The following is a 21,140-nucleotide window of genomic DNA, read 5'->3' as shown; positions in this document are numbered from 1 at the left end:
TGAGACTACTTTAGGGATTTAGAATAGCAAGCTCAGCTGTTCTGCTTGCCTCACTCACAAATAAGGACTATGGGGTTAAAATTCTAGCTCTCCTTAATTAGGCATGTTAGTGCCGTCCCACTGTTCACTAGTGCCTGACAAGTTGCCTGTGCTTATAACAGCAGGAAGTTTCACTTGTAATCCACTAGTGGGTCACAAAAGAATGAAGCTGGCAGGCAAAAGGATCTGTAAAATCTCAAATCCAGCAGGCTGAGGGAGCTGGTGCATCTGTGGGAGTTTAAGTGGGCATGTGAAGATGGACCACATCCTTGTCAGAGTGAGGTAATCAGTACAGCACTGTGCAGCTGCATTAGAGCAAGTCCTGATTTGATGAATAGCAGTACAAGTCCAAAACAGTCACAGGTTATGTTCTACAGTCTGATTAGAACAGAAACTTTCACTGATCTTAACATGAACTATAAATAAATACTTGGGTATACTTCATTAACAGGGCATAGAATCTAAAAGACCACCACTCAATCTTAATCTAAGCCAGTGCATTTGCACACAATAAAAATACAAGAATTACAAGGCCTGAAATAAAGACAAGCAGCCAGGGGTAGCTGACTTCATTGGTCAACTTCAGCTGAGCTTGCACCCTGAACTTTACATAAATTGCAAAGTCAGTGTGTGGTTTTCTAATATTATTGATTTTATTCATTAACTTGTTTTAAAAAAACACAACTATGGTTGAATATTAAAACAAACAATAGCAAGGAGCAAGTGAGCTGCTTGTAGGTCTTCACTCACCCACTAATGCATACAAAACAAGCATCACAATGGGTATTCACTGGCCATTTTAAGATGTCTGACACTGAACACCACCTCTAGGATGATGCTCATCGTCTTCATAGGCTTCTCCATTGTAGTGCTGTCTTCTTTCTTGAGAAGGATCAAAGTCCACCAGCTCTACCTGATCCATTTCTTCAGTTTCTTCCACTTCTTTCCTTGCAGGTAGAAGTTTTTCCAATAGACAGAGCTTATCAGAGGAGAGGAAGCCACACTCTGGGAAGTTTACCTGAAAAATCAGTAAGGATGGCCATTCATGAACAGTCTTTAACAGTTTTTTCTCCACCACACAGTATTACTGCTTTGAGAGGCGTGTGCTACCTTGCTCCTACAAGCATCAGCTTGTAGCAGAATCCTAGGGCTCTTTCGGCAGCTCTAGACTCCCAAGTCTCCCAAGGGATAAAACAAAAAACCAAGCTAGCAAGTAGAATGCATTTTTACTTTTGTCCAACCTCTCATACAATCTGGCTGCCTTCCATCATCAGGTTTTCCAGATCTCTCTCTATGCACTATGTTTTGCCTACAAGATGACTGTTCCAATAAAGTAGTTTCCAAAAAAAAAAAAAAAAAAAAAGTGTCCACATCTAAGATCCTCTCCAAGCTATTTGAGGCAGTTATTTTTAAAATGTCAGTATTTCAGCTTATTCTAAGCAGCATAACCCTGTATATTGGATTAGTTTACACAGACTTTGGTAGAACTGAAGGCAGAAACAAGTAAAGATTGAGTGCCTGTCTTCTTGTCCTCATTAGAAATAGAAGTCAGCTTTAACCTGACAGGTTTCCACCATGTTCAGTGCTGAGCCATGTTTAACTATACACAGCTGCCTGAACTCTCACCTTGAACTCCATGATCAGGCGCCCTTTTTCATACGGTCTGCGATAAATTGGCATACCCTCGTTCAGCACACATTTGATATCTCCATGCTTGACGATCTGACCTAAAACAAAAACCCAGACACAGAAGACAAGCTGTTATAGTTACTACATTTGTGTGATCTCCCCTCAACACCATGTTTTCTGGGCTAACATTCATGAAACTATACTGATCCAGATCCCCTTTCATAAAGGCTGCTAAAAACCTGGTTGCCTGTAAATGGTAATGCCAACTCTCCTCTACCCAGAAGTGGTCTTAAAAGGCTATATAATGTGACTGGAGACAAGGTGGGTGAAGTAACCTTCTACTGGACCAACTTCTGTTGGTGAGAGACAAGCTTTCAAGCCACACAGATCTCTTCTTCAGGTCAGGGAAAGGTACTCTGAGTGTCACAGCTAAATAGAAGATCAAACAGATAGCACATATTCTAAGGGATCATTCAAGGTGAAGTGGCCCGTTAACACCCCTGTAGTCATAGGGTAAAAAGAGTTAGTGAGTTACAGATTGTTGTAATAAGCTTCAAATAGTGTCTAACCAATCTGATTTTCAGTGTCTAGCAGAGTTTGAATTTAAGCTCCCAAGCTCATCTTTTGAAAGTGTTATGCAGGTGTCCTTTGTGGACGACTAACGGTCAGATAAAGTGATCGCTTTGTGAGAAGTGTTCACCCACAGATGACAGGGCATTTGTGTCTATCATTTTACTGTGAGAGTTCATTTGAGTGTAGTGATTGTTTGGTTTCATCTACATAGGTGTCATCGGGGCAGTCAGTGCACTGAATGAGGTACTCCACATGTGATAGGCATGTGTAGGACCCCTCTATCTTGAAAGGGGTGCTGTGGGGGCTGTTATACATCTGTTCTGGTTGTGTCTGGTGTTGCTTTAAGTTGGTGTCTTGGTCTGTCGGGTGCTTGCTTCTGATGAGATTCTGTGACTTCCATGACCTCTGCGACACTTAGCCTTAGTCATGGGTGTTTTTAGTAAAAAAGTCATAGACAGTGAACAAAAATTCATGGCTCATGACCTGTACAATATATCCCTGACTAAATCTTGGTGTTGGAAGAGGAGAGGAGAGGCATGGCCAGGGCACTACAGTGCTCTGGGGCAGCGGCATGCGGTGCTGTGGTGATGGTAGGAGACTACCTCAGTGGTCCTGGGGTCAGGGACACTGGCTGCTGCAAAAATCCCAGAAAATTACAGAATCCATGACAGACTCGCAGCCTTACCTATGACTACATGGGTAGTAACAGGCCACATCATCTTCCCTTAGGACATATTTAACTTAGTTTTAGCATAACTAAGTATGTTAAAACTATCTGTTCAATTTTGTATTTAGCTGTGACACTGAGTACATTTCCCAGACCTGAAGAGCTCTGTGGAGCTCAAAAGCTTGTCTTACCAAGAGAAGTTAATCCAATATAGTAATAGCTCACGCACCTTGTCTCTAATATCCTGGGGCCGACACAGCTACACCACCACTGCGTACATATGCAATTGTTTGTTCATGCATCCTGAAAGAAGCCCTCTTATGCAGTGTGTTCTGACTGAAGAGACACTATTCCATGAATTCTGAGCTCAAGAACTCCAGTTTTCACAGGAGTTGGGGCCTTCTTAAATTCCCCCCACATATCTAGTCAAGTTAAGTTACAAACAGCCATGCATGTGAGAGAGTCTTATCTGTTGCCGAGTGGAGTGCAGTTAGTTATGAAAGTTACACCACGATGTACAAGTCGCATCTTTCATTAGTTTGAGTTATTAATCCAATCTCATCCACCAGGACATACTAGTTAAAACTTAATCTTTTTAAATAGAGTGTTTACAGTATAAAAGACTTTGACCAAGAGATTTACACTTTCTGGCCCAAGTTAATACTTTAAACCAATACTCTTACTTGAAATGCTCTTTTAGTCCCTTTACTATGCAACTGGAGAACTCAAGGATAATGTTGCTAGCAGCACAAGTTTAACAGCAATAGATTTAAACACACTTACCAGGATGAGAGGTAATAATTATAGTTCTGTTATCCAGTGTTGCAATAGGTTTCTGAAAGCCACACAGTGCCTCAACCAGCTGTATGTCCATGGACATGAACAGGTCTTCACCTCGCCTACAGAACAGTTTACATTTGAATAAATACATCACATGCCAGAGAGCTCTGAAGATTTTGGAAAAAATCTTTAACACTAGAACTGCCTAGTAGGTCTTTGCAGAAATTGGATTTTATTCCAGAAATTAGTCCACCCTTCCCTCCCCACACAGATTAGTTATAGGAAGATTACAAAGAAGCTGTCTACCACCCAAGAAACTAACCTGGCTTTGGCCAGGACAAAAAGACCCAATTAGCCCTACTCCCACATGAGTGACTAGATTGCATACACTCCTATTGTCTGCCCTACGCCAAATTTGGAGAAAGCCAAGTATGCTACAACTGGCTAAACTGTTAAAGAGCCATGGAGGATTTCAACATGCTTACAGCAGTGTGGTGATGGTTCTCTTTAAATTAAAGGCCTGCCACTGCTGCTCATTTTGTTCCACTTCCACTGATGGCTGGTGCTAAGGGGAGAAAACCGCTGCCTTACAGAAACGGCTTTTTTAGCTGTTTTGTCTGTAGATCCCACTTGGCATGCATGCACCTCAGGCACGCGAGATCAGAATCTTTTGGCTAGCAGCGTCTGCTGGAGCCACACCTACACACCCTTTGTGCTTGAGCTCCCCCCCCAAGGGGGTAACAGGCATAGCAGCCACAGCCACCTCAGCTCTCTGGCTAATCCAGAATCTCAAAGCAGAGAGGGACTCTGAAGGAGCTGTGATGGAGGGTGGACATAAGATCCATGTGGAGAATTCCTGAATCAGTTATTGTAAGATCAGTAAGTTCCAAGTCTGTAAGGGTGGATTCTGCTCATCAATCCACAAATAAATAGAAAGCCACTGGCCCCCTCCACCCTCAGTTCCTTCTCGCTGGAAACTCCGACAGTGGGGAAAGAGGGCAGATTGCGGAATGGACATGAGCAACACATCTTGAAGAACACCAGTTACAGAAAAAGGTATCTTTTCTTCTTCCAGTGATTGCTCACGTTCATTCAACTTAGGGGACTCCAAACAGTACCCATGGAGGTGGGTAAGGAGTTCATGGACATGTAGATTGCAACACAGCTGTGCCAAACCCAGTGTCGTCCCTGGCCTGCTGCGTGATGACATAGGGGGCCATGAAAGCGTGTACCAAGGACCATGCCGCGGCTTTACAGATGTCCTGGATTGGAACATGTGCCGGAGGCCACCGAGGATGCCTGCGCTCTAGTCGAGCGGGCTCTGACAATTGGTGGCAGTGGGGCCCCTGCCAGCTTGTAACAAGCTTTTATGCAAAAGATGAAGGGCCTCCTGGTGTCCACAGAGGATTTCTATCAGCTGTAGAGATGAAAAGCTAAGTCGACCTACAGAAAGGTTTTGTCCGATCTAGGTAGAAAGCCAGGGCCCTTATGTTCAAAGTGCAGAGGTGCCTCTCTTCACTAGTCTCATAGGGCTTAGGGCAGAAGACCAGAAAGAAGATGTCCTGGCACATGTGGAAAGTGGACTCCTTCTTGGGAAGGAAAGCCAGGTGGGGCTGGAGCTGGACCCTGTCCTTATAGAAGGCCGCTGGAAGGCAGTTGCAAGGTCAGGGCTTGCAGCTTGGAGACTTGCCTCGCCAACGTCACTGCCGCCAGAAAAGCTATCTTCCACGATAGGTGAGACAGGAAGCAGGAGGCCAAAGGCTAGGCCCGTGAGCCTGGACAGAACCAAGTTGAGATCCCATTGCGGGACTGGGGACTGAACTTGAGGAAAAAGGTCTTGATACCTCTGGAGGAACCTGGCCATCATGTCATGGGAAAACACAGTCTGCCCCAGACAGGTGGATGAAAGGCAGAGATCGACTGCACTGAAGAATGCAAAGGGGAGATGCCCCGTTTGGCCACCCAGTGGAAAAAAGTCTTGTCCACTTTGCCAGAAGGTCCATTCTTCAGGGGTCAGCAATGCAATATCCATGCCATGAGATGGAGAGATGTAAGGTTGGGGTGCAAGAGGTGACTGCGGTCCTGTGACAATAGGTCTGGTCAGTCCAGCAGGGGCCACAAGGGACTGCTGCCAAGCTCAACAGCGTGCTGAACCAATGTTGGGGCACCCACGCTGGGGTGATCATGATAACTTTGGCCCTGTCTCTCTTGACTTCTGCCAGGACCCTACTGACAAGTGGGACTGGGGGAACACGTACATCAGGCTTCCCACCCAGGACAGAAGAAAAGCATTGGAGAGGGAGCCCTTGCCCAGACCCCATCTGAAGCAGAAGTGGTAGCACTTCCTGTTTTACTGGAGACGAACAGATCCATTTGGGGATATTCCCACCTCTGGAAGACCAAGCAGGCTACCTCATGGTGGAGCGCCCACTCATAGTGAGAGGAGAAGTCCCAGCTTAGGTGATCCGCTAATGTGTTCTTGATCCCCAGGAGGTGACATGCTTCTAGACTGATACTGTGGTTGATGCACAAGTCCCAAAGACTGAGTGCCTCTTGGCATAGGATCAAGCTTCTCCCTGTCTGTTGATAGACAATTGAGGCTGTGTTGTCCATCAAGACTGACAGACAGGTGAGGAAGGAAGACTGTGCATGCCCTGCAGACTGCCCCGAACTCTTTAATGTTTATGTGCAACGTCATCTCTACTGGGAACCACGTACCCTGGGTCTGGAGATTGTTGAGGTGTGCCCTGCAACCAAGATCCGAGGTATCCAAGAACTTGACTGAGTGGGGAGTGCTGCCGAAGGGGACTCCTTCCAGGACATTCCTGGGGTGAGGCGAGTATCGTTGCGGGAATGGTGACCACCTTTTCCAGGTGGCCTGGACTGGGAGTAGACAGTCAGCCATTGCTGCAGGGGTCACATCCAGAGCCTGGCATGGCGCGCGCAACATATGTACATGCCACCATGTGACTTAGGAGATGCAGGCAAACTTGGACATGGAAACTTCCATGATGAGGTCTGCTAATGCCCTGAATCTCTCCAGCGACAGGAATGCCCCGGCACAGGTTGAGTCAAGCACCACTCCGATTAACTCTATCCTCTGTACCCGAACGAACGTGGATTGTGTGTCATTCACCAACAGGCCGAGCCGACAGCACATGGCCAGCAGCACTGCGATGTCCCTTGGACCTGGGGTTGCCCTTGATGAGCAGTCATCAAGGTACAGGTAGATCTTGATTCCCCGATGTCTGAGGTAAGCCGCCACCACTGATGTGCACTTGGTAAATACCCATGATGCTGTTGCTAGGCCAAAACAGAAGGACTGTGAACGGATAGTGGTCAGGACCTACTGTGAACCGGAAGCGTTTGTGTCCCTCGAAGATGGCGATATGGAAGTACGCATCATTCATATCGAGGGCAGAGAACCAGTCTCCCAGATCCAGGGAGGGGATGATGAGGGCAGGAAGACCATGTGGAACTTCAGTTTTGCTAAATAGCAGTTCAAGCCCCGCAGGTCTAGTATGGGCTGCAGACCACCCTTGGGGATTAAAAAGTATTGGAATTAACCCCTTGTTTCTGTACTCCACAGGAACTACTTCCACCGCATCCAGCTGCAGTAGTCCCTCTACCTCCTGCATGAGAAGAGTCCCCGAAGAGGGACAGGGTGCGGGGGGGGGGGGGGGGGGAAGAGGAGGGCAGAAAGTAACTGAAGGGTGTAACCCTGCACTACCATATTGAGGACCCATTGGTCTGATGTTATAGACGTCCAGGCAGGGAAGGAAGAAAGGCAGTTGGTAAACAGGGAAGGAAGGATCTGGGGAACAGCCTAGTAGGTTGCCCTTGGGTATACCCTCAAAATGGGCGCTTGCCAGTCTGCTTACTGCAGGTTGAGCCCACCTAGGATGTGGACAGGGGTTGGTAGCCAGGCTGCCTCTTTATGGATATTTTATGAGGAGGATCCTGGCAAGGGTGGCTCCCCTGGCTCTGAGGCTGCTGCGGCTTAAACCACTTACAGGAAGGGCCGGGGACATACTGGCCCAGTGTTTTCATGGTCCTGTGGGAATCTGAGGCCAGAGTTTACTGTGGGTCTGTTCTGCGAACAGGGCGTGCCTGTGGAAAAGGTGGTCTTGCACTGACTGCTGAGCCTCGGAGGAAAGACCAGAGAGGAGAAGCCATGAAGCCCTGAACAATGAGGTGACTGGAGGCAGAATAAACTTGACGCCCAAACAAGTCTAGTCTCCTTGAGTCTTTATTCTTAGGGATAGTCGCCGGTTGACCCTGCCTCTACCACTAGGGAATTGGGAGCAGGGTGGGTATAAAAAGGTACTTGTACTTGGATGGCACAAAGTTCTTGCACTCTGCCCTCTTGGAGATCTGAGGCAAGGAGGAGGAGGTTTGCCAGAGGGCATTTGTAATTTTCACAACCCCCTCATGTAGGGGCAAAGCTAAAGGGCAGAGATCATCAAAGGAGTCTGCAGGCTCCTCTAACTCCTCAGCCTGGAGGCCCAGGTTCACAGCGACCCTCTAACAGCTGCTGATGCGCCTTAGCATCATCCTGGGGGAATCGGTGGAGGGAGCCCTTGCTATAGCCTTGTCTGACGACTAGGAGGAGAAAACCAGTACCAAGGGGTCCTCTGCAACCAGAGGTGGTCCGGGGGCTTGGTCACCCACTTCCTCCTGTGCCTGCAGTCGAGGCCTCTTGAACTGGAGGGAGGGGGGCAGCAGCACAGAAGAGGGAGGTAGCCAGTCTCTCTGGATACTGAGTGGGTGGCCTGGGAGGGTTGAGTGAACCCCCATGGGTACCACTGTGCCGGCTGTTGTGCCATTGACTTAGTCTGCACCATAGGTATCTGAGCTTGTCCTGCAGCTAGGGAACCTTACTCTGAACCCGAGCGGTCACTCCCCTGTGACCAAGATGGGGGTGAGTGGTGGCTCTGTCCCGATCAGTACTGGTCGCTCCTCCCAGAGTTGGATCTGGCAGATTTCAACAAGCGCCTGGATCGGAGCCTAGGCGACTGGTGGATCTGCGACAGCCCCGGGCCGGTAATCTATGCCTCACACTTGACAAACGGTACTGGGAAACCAGAGTGGGCTAGGTGTTGCGAAAAATGCAGCTGCATGTGGTGATGCTGCCCTGGGGGATTGGCGATGGTCCGTTGGTCCCCTGACTTGTTCCCGAAGCATTAACACTCCGGGCGCAGACTGAAACTGCCGAGGGAGCGCAAGCCTTCAAAGGTCTGTGTCTGGTCATCAGTGAGCCATGCCTTGAGCCTCTCTGCCCTTGTCTGAGGTCCAGAGATCAGAAGGTGGAAGCTTTGTGGCCCCAGTCACTGTCAGAAGCACATCAGCTGCAAAAGGGCGACTGTTGGAAGGACGTCCCGTGTGACAGGGAGTGTTGCCATAAAGGTGTAGGCTGTGGTGGTCCAAATGCAGGTTTACCCAGTGACTGGGACCCTGCAGGGACCAGACTGGGTAGCATCAGGAGGGACAATCTCTTGCGCCGCTTGCAGGGCCTCCGGCATGGACGGTACCTGGAGCTGACGAGGACCTGTTGCTATCTGGGGTAGCAGGCTGGGCTACACTGCTTGACCTGAACTGGGGTCCAAGATCATGAGGGGGTGAAGAGGTGCCCGAGACCGGGCTTGGTACACCCCAGACTTTTCCTTTCCCTTCCAGGAAGCTGGAGGCCTTCCTTGCCCCATACTCCTGGGTTTCTTGGCTGGAGCCACAGAAGGGGAATCGGTGGGGTACTATGCACTGAGGTCACTGTGCTCAGTGCTGAATTGGAGTGCTGCTCTGGCATCACGGTAAGGGCAAACTACGTGCTTTCAAGCGAATGTCACGCTCTTCATTCTGGGCTTGAAGGACTTGCAGATTCTGCACTCCATATGACCGCCGCCCAATCACCGTAAACCGTTGTGGATTGCTAATGGGCATGGGCCTTTTATAGCCGTCACAAGGCTTAAAGTCTCTCATGACTAAGGAAACTAGAGGGAAACCACCCCCCATATAAATGAGGTAAATGGGTTTGAACGAACGAGAAGCAGCAGCACTAGCTGTAGCTGAACCAGTTCCATGCACGGTCACTTGTGGCAAGAAGGAACTGAGGGTGGATGGGGCTGGTGGGGCTCTCTATGCTGCAGCATGTGTGCATCACTCCAGGGGGCACCAGAGCTAGTCCCTTAGGGATACTGCGGAGGGAAAAAACTGGCGGCACCGGTGTGAGGATGCACAACTAAGTTGAGTGGGCATGAGCAATCACTTGAAGGCAGGCAGGCAGGCTCTGGAAATGTCCACATGTTCAGCCTCTTCCTCATTTGAGGACAGCAAGGAGTCTGACAGTTTGATTTAAGTGAAAATCTGACAGCATGCTGGTGAGGAACTTCAGGGATCTCAGCATCACCATACCCCTATGGAAAACAGCATGAGAGAGTCTGCCAACAGTGCTTGAATACAATTAACTCCTCTGTTAGGCAGGACAGCCAAGAAAAAGGCTGGTTTGAATGCAAGATGGTGGAGAGAGCAGTTCAATGAAAGTTCAAAGGAGGTTCCATAAGAATTACATACAGGTCCCAGGAAGAGAGACAAATGAGTGGATGGGCCAGAACCAGTCACCATAAAAGCTTGTACTGGGGATGGCATGCTGAAATTGCAGCAAAACAAATTCTGATAGAATCAGTAACGAAGCCAGATGACCATGTCCTTCAATTCAAGCTAAAAAAAATCTCAGGAATAGGGGCTTCTAAAGCATCAGTGCTGTGAAGTCCAGACAGAAACTTCTCTCCTTTGATCTGTAGAGAGCTTCCTGCTCTATGCAAGTATTTACTGGATCACTGTAAAGCAGTCCCTGTCTGTAGGGAGCCAATTTCCAATCAGTCAGATGGGCCTAGATGGAGAATGTCCCCTAGTTTCCCAGAATAAGTCTGGCAGACTGGGGAGAGAAGTTGGTGGCTGTGTGGATGGATGCAGTCGGCCCACGGGTTGCTGTCTGGTCCAACAAGAAGCTAGGATAATTACTCTGCTGGCAAGTCTGACAGATCTTCCTTCTGAGCCATGGCAATGGAGGAAAAAAAGGAAAGGTAGAGAAGACCTTGAGACCAAGAAATGAGGAAGGCATCCTTGTCACCAGCCCTGGAGCAGAACTTGTGGGCATTGTTGTACCTGTTTACAAACAGGTCTAGATCAGTGTTTCTCAACTTTGAGACCAGGGACTGGCTTGCCACCTTCCTAAACTTACTCTGTCACAAGGAGTCATCTGCTAGGCTTGAGAACAATTCTCCAGTGACCATTAATGGCTGGCTGAGTAGTGTCTGGTGAAGAAATCTGTTCCATTGTTTGTTCCTGGTAGGTGACGTGCCCTGGAGCTAAGATGTGTGAAGGTGGAACCACCTTCACAGGACAATTGCTTCCTGACAAGTTGGGGAGGAGGGACGAGTTGGCACCCCCACCTGTGGATATACATTGTAGAGGTGCTGTGCCAGATCTGTACAGTAGTTCCTTCCAGTAGCAGTACAAAGGCTCTGCAGGGTAGTCCACTTGTACGGAATTACAGCACACTGAAATGGATTGAGAATTTTTCTCCAAAATTACATGTATTGAACTTGCAGATGGTTTAGATGGGCCTCTCCAACCTGCCATGGATGCATCTGTAATCAGTGTTCCAGTTTGAGGTAAGGTACAGATTACAGAATGGTACCCCTTGCACACCATCAAGGTCATCATCCAGTTTAGGGAAACTGGTACTCCTACTTGGACCATGAAGTGAGTGTCCATACACTGTTTGATGGGTTTGTAACCAGACCTCAACCAGCCTTGGAGAGAGTGGAGGGGAGGTCTGTCAAAAGTCATCATGTAAGTGCACTGTATGTTTGTGTAGTCATCTCAGGTCCAGCACAAGATGCATCCCTTGTTCTTTTGGGGATATAAGTACCAGGAATAGAAATCTTTCCCTCTGAACTCCTGAGCACTGTAGTAAGGATTCCACATCAACAATCCCTCAGTTTGTCATGCAAGGTGGGTCCCTTAAGAAGATCAGGGAACTAGGGAGGTGAGTGGCCAGGACTGGGACTGGAGATTAAAGGAGATGTATGTTATCCACTGGTCTGTAGCAATCCCAGACCATGGGTGAGAAAAATGGGAAACGTAGGAACCAAAAATGGGGTAGACATAAGGATGCTCTAGTTGGACTGATACATAGCTCTGAACCCAACTGAGAAACCAGCTGCTGGGAAGGGAGGGGACTATCTGAGGGAAAAGTGAGACTCTGAATAATCAGCACCATCTGGTACCAACGGGAGAAAGTTCTGTCTGAACTAGCCTGGATACATGACATGTTTTCTCCTGACAGCAGGCCCTGTGCTCCTTTAGGGTACATAAGTCATCCTTGCAGGAGCTAATAGCTTGTCATTCAATGAAAAGATTGTTGATAGTTGTTTGGACTTCTCTAGAATCCCTGTGGATTGTAAACAGGATGCCCTTATTGTGGTGATGGCTGTAGTCATGGAATGGACTATTTTAATCTGAGAGATACATGGCTAAAGCCAGGCCCCCCCAAAAAAACCCAGAAAACAACTGTTTACCTCTCTGGCAACTCCATAAAAAAGGCTTTGTTCAGATCAAACCAAATTCAAAAATTACAGGTTTTTTTGGTGAGGTCAGAAGTCTTATGGGTAAACGGAACATGCTATTTGACCCCAAATCATTTGTTTCCGGGCACTTTTAGAGGATTTTATTGACAAAAAGGCTAGAAGAGGTAATGGTTGTGGTGCCCACCTTATAATTTAGCCCAGTGGTTGGGGCCCTGGAGTAGGGATTTAAACCCAGGTCTTTCCCCCTACCTGTTCATAGAATATCAGGGTTGGAAGGGACCTCAGGAGGTCATCTAGTCCAAACCCCTGCTCAAAGCAGGATCTATCCCCCAACTGAATCATCCCAGCCAGGGCTTTGTCAAGTCTGACCTTAAAAACCTCTAAGGAAGGAGACTTCACCACACCACCTCCCTAGGTAATGCATTCCAGTGCTTCACCACCCTTCTAGTGAAAAAGTTTTTCCTAATTTCCAACCTAAACTTCCCCCAACTGCAACTTGAGACCATTACTCCTTGTTTTGTCATCTAGTACCACTGAGAACAGTCTAGGTTCATCCTCTTTGGAACCCCCTTTCAGGCAGTTGAAAGCAGCTACCAAATACTCCCTCATTCTTCTCTTCTGCAGACTAAACAATCCCAGTTCCCTTCAAGGTGAGTGACCCAACCACCAAGCTATAGGGCATTCTATGGGGCTCTCACCATCTCCTATTGAATCTATTCTACCTTATAGAAAATGGAACAGTAACAGGACGAGAGAAAGTGACTATAGCCTGGTGGTTAGGGCACTCACCTGGGATGGGGAGGCCCAACTTCAAGTCCCTGATCCAGAGAGAGGATTCAAACCAAGCTGAGTGCCCTGACCATTGGGACAAAGGGAATCATCAACATCTATGTGACTAACCTCAGAGTTTTGGTGAAGCTACCTGGCAAATTTGCATCAGATTTGCCAATACTGTCAAGTTGACTGGAACTACATATTTGCAGCAAATAAACTCTTCATCTAAAAAGTTTCACCCAGCTCTATCCAGAGGTGCTTGGAACAGGGTTCAGCTACTAACAGTTTCCTAAACGATGGATCTCAGATTTCTGTGGGAGCTTGTCAAGGATGACACTTCTCTGCCAGGCTGAACAGTCATTTATGGCTTGACTAGTGGCCATCTGCAGTTGAAGTGATACTGAGTAGGTCTTTCTGATTAAAAGATCTCTTGGAGGGGTGTTATTAGGGGTGGCTTTAGGCGGTCCTAGCATGGATTTCTCTTGTGCTGCAGATACCACTAGCAAGCCAGAAGCTGGATGCAGACAAAATATTCAAGTTGCTCGAGGGACTTGGTCTCCTGTCTGTTTCAGCATTGAAGGTATAGCAGCAGGAGTCTGCCACAGGTTTAGCAGCGTCTAGATTACCTTCATTTGACACTGCCAACGTGCCTGGAAGGTATAACATCCTCCATTCTAATTATGTGCTTCTTCTTGCACTACAGATAATTGTGTCCAGAGTGTCTGCAATCCTTCCCAGCAACTCCTGGAAGGGTTTGAAGTGGTCAGATGGCATTGGAGCAAGTAACTCTGTAAAACTAACATGTAATTCAGTGAAAAGGAAGATGGATTCTTAGGAGTAGTCAGCTGAGAGGGATTGAAAGGATTCTCCTTTCTATCCTTCCTCCTAAGCCTTGGCCTCCACTTTTTCTTGCAGTACCTTGAGAGATCTATTTGGTGATCAAACAGCATCTAGCGGGAAAGGGGTCATTTGCAAGAGGAGCAAAAGCAGCTCCAACAGTGTCCAGTGGGCCCCCAGAATGTCCAATGAGGCAAGGGTGAGAAGCTGAAGGGATTAGATTGAGGAGACCCTGATGCCCAAGGTGATGTCTGCTAATGGATGTCAACATGCTCTGGGGGATTTAGGCGCCTGAGTTAACCCCTGAAGTTGGCTGGCATGATTGAGGGTGAGCTGTAAATTGCCCTACATCATGAAAACCTGGATGGAGGGGGATGTCTGGTGAAGGGTCTGATTCTGCAGAGAGTGTGTAGGGGAATATGAACAGCAAATCTGTTCTAGGGGTTAGTGCTGACCTCAGTGGTAGGATAGGGTGAATACTGGTACCAAAAAAGATTAATTTTTGGTGGCATTCGTACCGGGGTTGGTGCCAGGGGTGAAATGTCAATAGTAAGAAGTCTGCCAGTAGCATAAGAACCCTGGAAACAGTACCAGACCAAACATGAGGGAGTCTGACCCACTGAGAATTCTGCAAGTGCCAGAGTGGACTTTGCAAGCACCCTGTGGAATTGAGTAAGGTAAAGAACCCTGGACAGGCTAGGAAGCTGATCATCAGGCTCTGTGCTCAGTTTAGAATAATACTGCACTGAGTTGCCCTTTCAGCACTGCTCAACTCTGCCCTGCCTGGATGCATCGGAGGCAGTAGAAAACCCCTGAACTAATACATAGTGCTAGTATTTACAAAATTGATTTAAAAAGATATTACAGGGTACCAGGCAGACACCACTGAGTTTCATCTCCCTGCCACTGGTAAGAGCAACCGAAAGGCGGCTGGGGCTGCCCTGCCTAATATGCCCTCAGGAGGGGGGCAGAGAGACAGGCAGTACATCAGCATTGTCTGAGGTAGTGCCTGTCAGAAGATTCTAATCTTGGAAGTTTGATGAGCATGGGCACCATAAGCAGGATCCACATGGAGAAAGACGGACCTGAAGTTTAGTTTCATCTTTCTTGATACCAGGCTTGGTTGTGTAACAGCTATGGCTGAGCAAAGTAGCAGCTTGAAAATACAGGTAATGGAGTAGATTGATATTTGATAACATCTTGCAATAATCACTGCAGATATTCACAGCAAGTCAGCATGAAGGCACGTGCTGAACATTCAGGAAAACCTCATGATTCTGACCTCGATTTTTGTAATATCCTACTCCCAACTACCCACTCTTTGGTTTGTCTAGAAGCCATTTGGACAGATCTTACATCTGCAAAGCAACAAGTGCAATGCCAGCTATAAGACTAATTGAACAAGTATCTCTGCAAATATCCAGAGACTCAGAAGTGGTGCTGAAACTTTTCCTGTCATGCACTCCACCCCCTGTAATAGAATCTGTCTGTCCCCCTTTACTGCACAGTTGGCTCAGCAGCAGCCAGGGCCACACTGCATGCCCCGCCCACCCCCCAGTGTTCCTCCACAGTTTGGGGACCACTGCTCTAAAAGAATAAGCCAAGCGTTCATCCAACTCTATAAACCAGCTTAGAGCAATTGAAATCTAGCTGGATAGCACTGGTTGAGTTTAGATGTATGAAGTTTCTGGACAACACAGAAACATCTCAAGCTTGTGAGTGTAGGTCTTTCAGCTAGATCTTTACCTTGTAAATGTAGAATGGTCTTTTTGATCCAAGACAATAATGATGTCTCCTGGCTCTAGTCCTGGTTCTTGGTCCCCTTCCCCATGGAATGTTATCTTCTGACCATCCTTCATTCCTATTGCAAAGGCACATTAATTAGAATTGAAATAGCTACAGTACAAAAATAGTATCACTTTAGCAGGCTCTAACTTGTGCTACAAAACAGTTGGAATTGGTAGGTTCTGATATTGCATCTACTTCCCCCTGCCCCCCTCAAAGCACTACACATGACTAACCAGCTACATTTCCAGAGCCCTGCATGAAGGCAATCTGGGCTATGGCAGCACACTGAACTGCTGGACACACTCAGCTAGTTGTCAAGCAGCCCAATTCTAGTCAGGATTGCCACCTATAAAGGTCATTCCTTGATGAAAGCAGAAGAACAGCTGAGATGACTACTTACCATCATCACAGTCCCAAGTGGTTTGCTTAAAGCCTCCTTGTATTTCCACCTACTGGCTGTTTTGTACATTGCTGCTGCAGAGCTACTGGGGTTAAGCATGATTTTGAAGCTGCAAGTATGTAAATAGGAAATCCTCTTCATAAGACCTCCAGTTCTCTCACATCAAAAAGCTATGCTACACAACCAGGCAGGTCTTTCCTACTGGGGCTAACACCCGGCTTCTCTGATTTAGTTATCTAAGTCTCTTCATTTGAAGACTGGTGGAATAGTCTCTTGATCACAGATCACCCACGGGGAGGGGCTGAAAATATATATAGTAGAAAGAAAAGGAGTACTTGTGGCACCTTAGAGACTAACCGATTTATCTGGTGCCACAAGTACTCCTTTTCTTTTTGCGAATACAGACTAACACGGCTGCTACTCTGCAACCTATATATAGTAGGTGCTCAGCACTCACCACCTGCCAGATCACCTCCCTCCCACCCACCATGCTTCAGCTTTTGACAACAAGGAGCACTGGAGGGAGGGGGAAGAGTGGGCACAACAGGGTGGGAAGAGGCGGGGACAGGGCCTGAGCACCTCCCCCAACCCCCCAGGGAAACCATGCTTTTGGTATCTGCTTGTCCAGCTGCTAAGTCAATGAGAAGGAGCAGGATATAAGTAAGCAAGCAGTCTTTGAAGTAGTCTACAAAACAGTGCATGGAGATGTATATGCCTGAAAAAAGCTCAGTGTAAACTTGAAAGCCTGTCTCACCCTCTCAGAAGTTGATCCATTAAGGTATTACCTCACCCACCTTGTCTCCGTGCATGGACAGTCTAGAAACAGTCAAGCACAGAAAAGAATGGTAATCAAGTGCAAGGAAGTGGAATCCTACAGTAATTTAAGCTTGTGTTTTAGGACTTCATACTATATGCTGAAGTTCTCTATTCATACATGAAGTGACCATACAGGCAGTGTAGTCTTTGCCATACTGTATTACCAGTATCCAATCCTGACTGGATGCTCACATCAGAACTCAGACCCTGGCTTCAGAGACTGCCAGGAGTGTTAAGCACAGTAATTTGTGATGTGGATACTTATCCAGGAAGAAGAGTTTACTCAACACCCAGCTGAGTTGACAGCAAACAGCCAAATTGTAGAGATATGGCAACAGTGTAGCGATTAAGGATAGTATTGTCAAAAGGCATGCAACTCCCTTAGGCACTAAGGAAAAGCACTCTGCACCCTGGAGGCCTGCATGCTTCAACCATGTTAATCAGGACATATTTAGGTCTGAATCATTCAAGATGAAGATACTAGATCCTGGAAGTGTTGCATGTATCTTACTGCCAACTTCTGCTCTCCTCCTCCCCACCCGTAACTGTGGCTTCAATATTCATCCTCCTTTAAAATTCTGGGCATATTACAGAGACTTCGAGTGTAGATGTAGAATGAAATTACTGGGAGAGTCAGGCACTTCAGCCAGTTGGGGTGTGCTGCATGCTTGTCAAGCTGTTAACATCTGACTGCCCAAATTCTTCCACAGCCAGTACTGATCAGCTTTTGATAAGGCCTATTCAGCAATAGAAGCTTCTTGCATCTGCTGCACAATATGGCCTTTCCCCATCCCCTACCTCTGAAGAGAGTTGTTTGCAGTGAACTCTGTGGTTTGCTTAAACAATATCTGGCAAAGTTAATGTAGGTCAGTAGCACCTGGAGCAAGACTGTTCGGATGACTTAATAGATTGAGTTCTAAGCATTACAGACTTAGAATTGTTTTTACACCACAACTTTAGCAGATCTGTTCTCTTACTGAGATACAGCAGAATGACCAGGATTTGTGCAAACCTCAAGAGTAGTGGAAACATACTCCTGGGGGAATTCTGCACCACCCCCACAAATTTATTTGCTTCCCCACAGAAAGTGACAGGGAAGCAAACGGAAGCTGCAAAACTGAACACATGCCAGTGGGGCTTCTGGTGTCTGGAGCAGCCAGTAGAGAGGTAAGTCTACATGGGGGGCATAGGGCTGGGGATGCTCATGGCGCAATTTGGGGAGGCATACAGGGTCATGTGCCACTGCCGCCCCCCCTCCTCCCCCCATTTCTGCAAGCACACAGAGCTGCCCAGGTGAAAAAAAGAGGGTTCCACAAAGGCCAGCTGACTCTGCAGCAGGACACTGCCTCTGGGTCCTAGCGCCAGTCGCGCCCCCTTCTCTGTGCTGGGAGCCATCCTGTTTCTGTACAATGGTGAATGCCTGCAGCGGGGCACAGGTGGGAGAAAAAGGGAACGAGGGGAGGGGAAACGGAAGAAGCAGCCTTACATGCAGTATCCCCCTGGCAGCAGCAGCCCCCTTCCCCACTTTCACCTGGACCCCCTTGCAGAGCCCCATTGCCTGTGCACCGCCAACAAGCCTACGTGAATCCAGATCCCCCACTGAGTTGCCAGCACCAAGACTGCTCCATGCTAAACCCTCCAAATACTGATCCCGCTGGGCTGAGCCTGCCTACACCTGGCGCAGAGAGGCAGGGCCCCAGGGTGTTCCTGGGGCAGGCCCAGCTCTTGCACTGTGTCAGGGTCAAGTGCAGCCTCACTGCTGAGTCCCTGTCTGGGAGGGGGGAGGAAAGGAGAGAAAATGGGGACTGCAGGATGATCTCCCCTCTCCATGCAGCCAGGGGGCTGTGTTCCCCACTGCCATGCTGGAGCCTCCGTATTTATTTATTGACAATTTTAAAATATTGTGCACAGAATTCCTGAAGGGGTAATACTAAAGCAACTTCACTCATCACCAAGCGTTCCACTTGCCTGATTTTAAGCAGTGTCAGTAATTAGTCAGCATTCTGGCATAGTCGTCTGCTTGTCAGTTTCTCTTCACCATGAATCAATCCAGTTTGCATATCCAGTAATCAATATGCAACTAACATGGCACTAGGTGTAGTCAAGTTAATGCTCACTGAAGAAGTGAGCAGTAATTTCCACCATTAGCCATCAAGCTGTGTGCATCTGAAGCCAAGTCTACCCTTTAGGGCTCTGCGCAGGTTTTATCATTTAACAGTAAGCTATACGCACTACTATTGCTACACATTTTAACATGTATGTAACACTGCCACCGGGTAAAAGCTCTTTTTCAATTACTGAAATTTGTATCATGCAAATCCAAGGTTAATACAAATCTATTTACAGCACGGGTTCCCAGACTTTTGTACTGGTAACCCCTTTCACATACCAAGCCTCTGAGTACAACCCCCCCCCCCCCCACATTAAAAACACTTGATAGATTTAACACCATTAAAATGCTGGAGGCAAAGCAGGGTTGGGGGGCCGGGGGGTGTGAGAGCTCGCAAATCCGCATGTAATAACCTCGTGACCCCCTGCGGGGCCCCAACCCCCAGTTTGAGTACCCTTATCAAGATATTACAAAAATCAGCCAAGTTCCCCTTGAAGGCATTACCTTTATCAATATGAACTTCTAGAATCTTCTTCTCTCGAACAATCTTCCTTCCAACGCAGCTTTTACACCTGTCCTTAGGACTGATACGCTCCCCATGTCCCTGGCATTCCATGCACACAGACTGGATTTGCTGAACCATTCCTGGTCCTATCTGGTGAATTCGTATTTGCATGCCTGTACCTCTGCAATTGGGACAGCATTCTACTGCACCTTTCTTACCACCTCGGCCTGATGACAAGACAAAGTAATTAGAATTGATTGTGTTTTCTCTCTAAAAAGGAACTTAAAACTAGAAGTACGTTTACAATTTACCTAAAAATAGAGCTAAGTTAATCTAAATCCAGGGTTTCTTTTAACCTGAATGAACTTTTAATTCCAATATTCAGTTATCTGAAAAACAACATTTAGATTATAAAAATCCAACAGTGAACATTAACATACCTTCACATTTGTCACAGATCACATTCTTCTGCAGAGCCAGTTTTCTTGTTGCACCATTATATAAGTCTTCCAAAGTTACTGACAACTGATGAACAACATTTTTACCTGTAAAGAGCAAAAAGGCTTTACCTAACATGTCATTCGCTTGGAACCGGATACTGTTTCTAATAATCTTAGACACTGTTGCAGAGCATTAACAACACTGTTTAGTTTGTAGAAAGTGTTTTACAGACGTCAGTGTCCATAATCTTACGCCATACTCTGAACAGTTACACACTCTACAGGAAACACTTCCATAGTAAATGGTCACTTTAGGGAGTATCACGGAAACAGCCAAGTTACCTCTCCTCTCTCTCTGCATTCTTCCACCTCCTCCAAAGAACATATCAAAAATATCCATGGGTGACCCAAAACTACTGCCAGTACCACCCTCTTTAATAGCCTGTTCGCCACCTTTGTCATACAAGTCTCTCTTCTTGGGATCAGAAAGCACTTCATAGGCTTGGGCAATCTGCTTGAACTGCAAGAGACAGGTCAGAACGCGCGTTAACGCCGCGACTCGCCAGCATCCCGCCACCAGCGGCTCGCCCGAGCCGGGCCGGAGGCCGGTACGTGCCCCGGAAACCCCCCGCCCCCGGAGAGTTACGGCCCGGCCCGGCCCGCGAGTCCCGCGGGCAGGGGCCCCGCCCCGCCCCGCCCCCCCGGCGCGGCCACTTGCCTTCTCGCCCTCGTTGGGGTTCTTGTCGGGGTGGTATTTCAGCGCCAGCTTGCGGTAGGCCTTCTTCAGCTCCTCCTGCGACGCGCCGGGCTTCACCCCCAGCACGTCGTAGTACGTGGTCTCCTTCACCATGGCGGGCAGCCTGCGGGAACCGAGCGTGAGCCCCCGGCACGCGGGCCCGGCCGCCCCTCAGCGCGGGCGAGCCGCAGGCGGGGCGGCGGCGGGCGCGGGGCCGGGGGCCGCGGGGGCCGGGGGCGGCGGGTAGGAGCCGGGATGGGATAGCGGCGGGCGGGGGGGGGGGGGTGTGCGGTGCAGCTGCCACTCACCGGCGGGGGGGGCTGGGCGGGCTCCGGTCTCGGCTGCGCTCGCCGCGCCTGGCTGTTCTGGAAAGTTCTTTCCAAGCCGGTCTCTGCCGCAACGCATCCGGGGAGTTTTGTCGCTGGCGAAGCCTCGCCCCGGAAGTCCCGCCCCCTCTG

At 48.2% G+C, this 21,140-nt stretch overlaps 2 protein-coding genes across 2 annotated transcripts in view; one reads left to right on the top strand and one right to left on the bottom strand.

Annotated features, from left to right (window-relative positions):
* Positions 1-274: 274 nt before the first annotated feature.
* DNAJA1 (DnaJ heat shock protein family (Hsp40) member A1) lies at positions 275-21,127 on the bottom strand. Its single transcript, XM_074953696.1, has 9 exons — positions 20,991-21,127; positions 20,665-20,806; positions 20,289-20,466; positions 19,947-20,051; positions 19,506-19,733; positions 15,634-15,748; positions 3,692-3,807; positions 1,666-1,766; positions 275-1,057 (listed from the first exon to the last, which is right to left on the bottom strand). The coding sequence occupies exons 2-9, from the start codon at positions 20,794-20,796 to the stop codon at positions 839-841; spliced, it is 1,194 nt and encodes a 397-aa protein (XP_074809797.1). The 5' UTR covers positions 20,797-20,806; positions 20,991-21,127; the 3' UTR covers positions 275-838.
* The window catches only part of APTX (aprataxin), a 39,118-nt gene continuing 38,463 nt past the window's right edge, over positions 20,486-21,140 (top strand). The window contains exon 1 of the mRNA XM_074953699.1: positions 20,486-20,554. The gene's annotated coding sequence lies outside the window, so the exon portion shown is untranslated. The remainder of the gene's footprint in view (positions 20,555-21,140) is intronic.

The sequence above is a fragment of the Natator depressus genome, chromosome 5, assembly GCF_965152275.1.
Source record: "Natator depressus isolate rNatDep1 chromosome 5, rNatDep2.hap1, whole genome shotgun sequence".
Classification (NCBI taxonomy): Eukaryota; Metazoa; Chordata; order Testudines; family Cheloniidae; genus Natator; species Natator depressus.
This window is presented reverse-complemented; position numbering and strand designations above follow the sequence as displayed.

What these genes read in the sequence shown, in the direction of transcription:
- DNAJA1 (XM_074953696.1), bottom strand. Translation starts at nt 20,796, where the DNA reads ATGGTGAAGGAGACCACGTACTACGACGTGCTGGGGGTGAAGCCCGGC. An exon ending in ACCCCAACGAGGGCGAGAAG is followed by an intron (nt 20,467 to 20,664) that starts GCAAGTGGCCGC and finishes TGTCTCTTGCAG; the next exon opens with TTCAAGCAGATTGCCCAAGC. An exon ending in GATCTGTGACAAATGTGAAG is followed by an intron (nt 19,734 to 19,946) that starts GTATGTTAATGT and finishes TCTTGTCATCAG; the next exon opens with GCCGAGGTGGTAAGAAAGGT.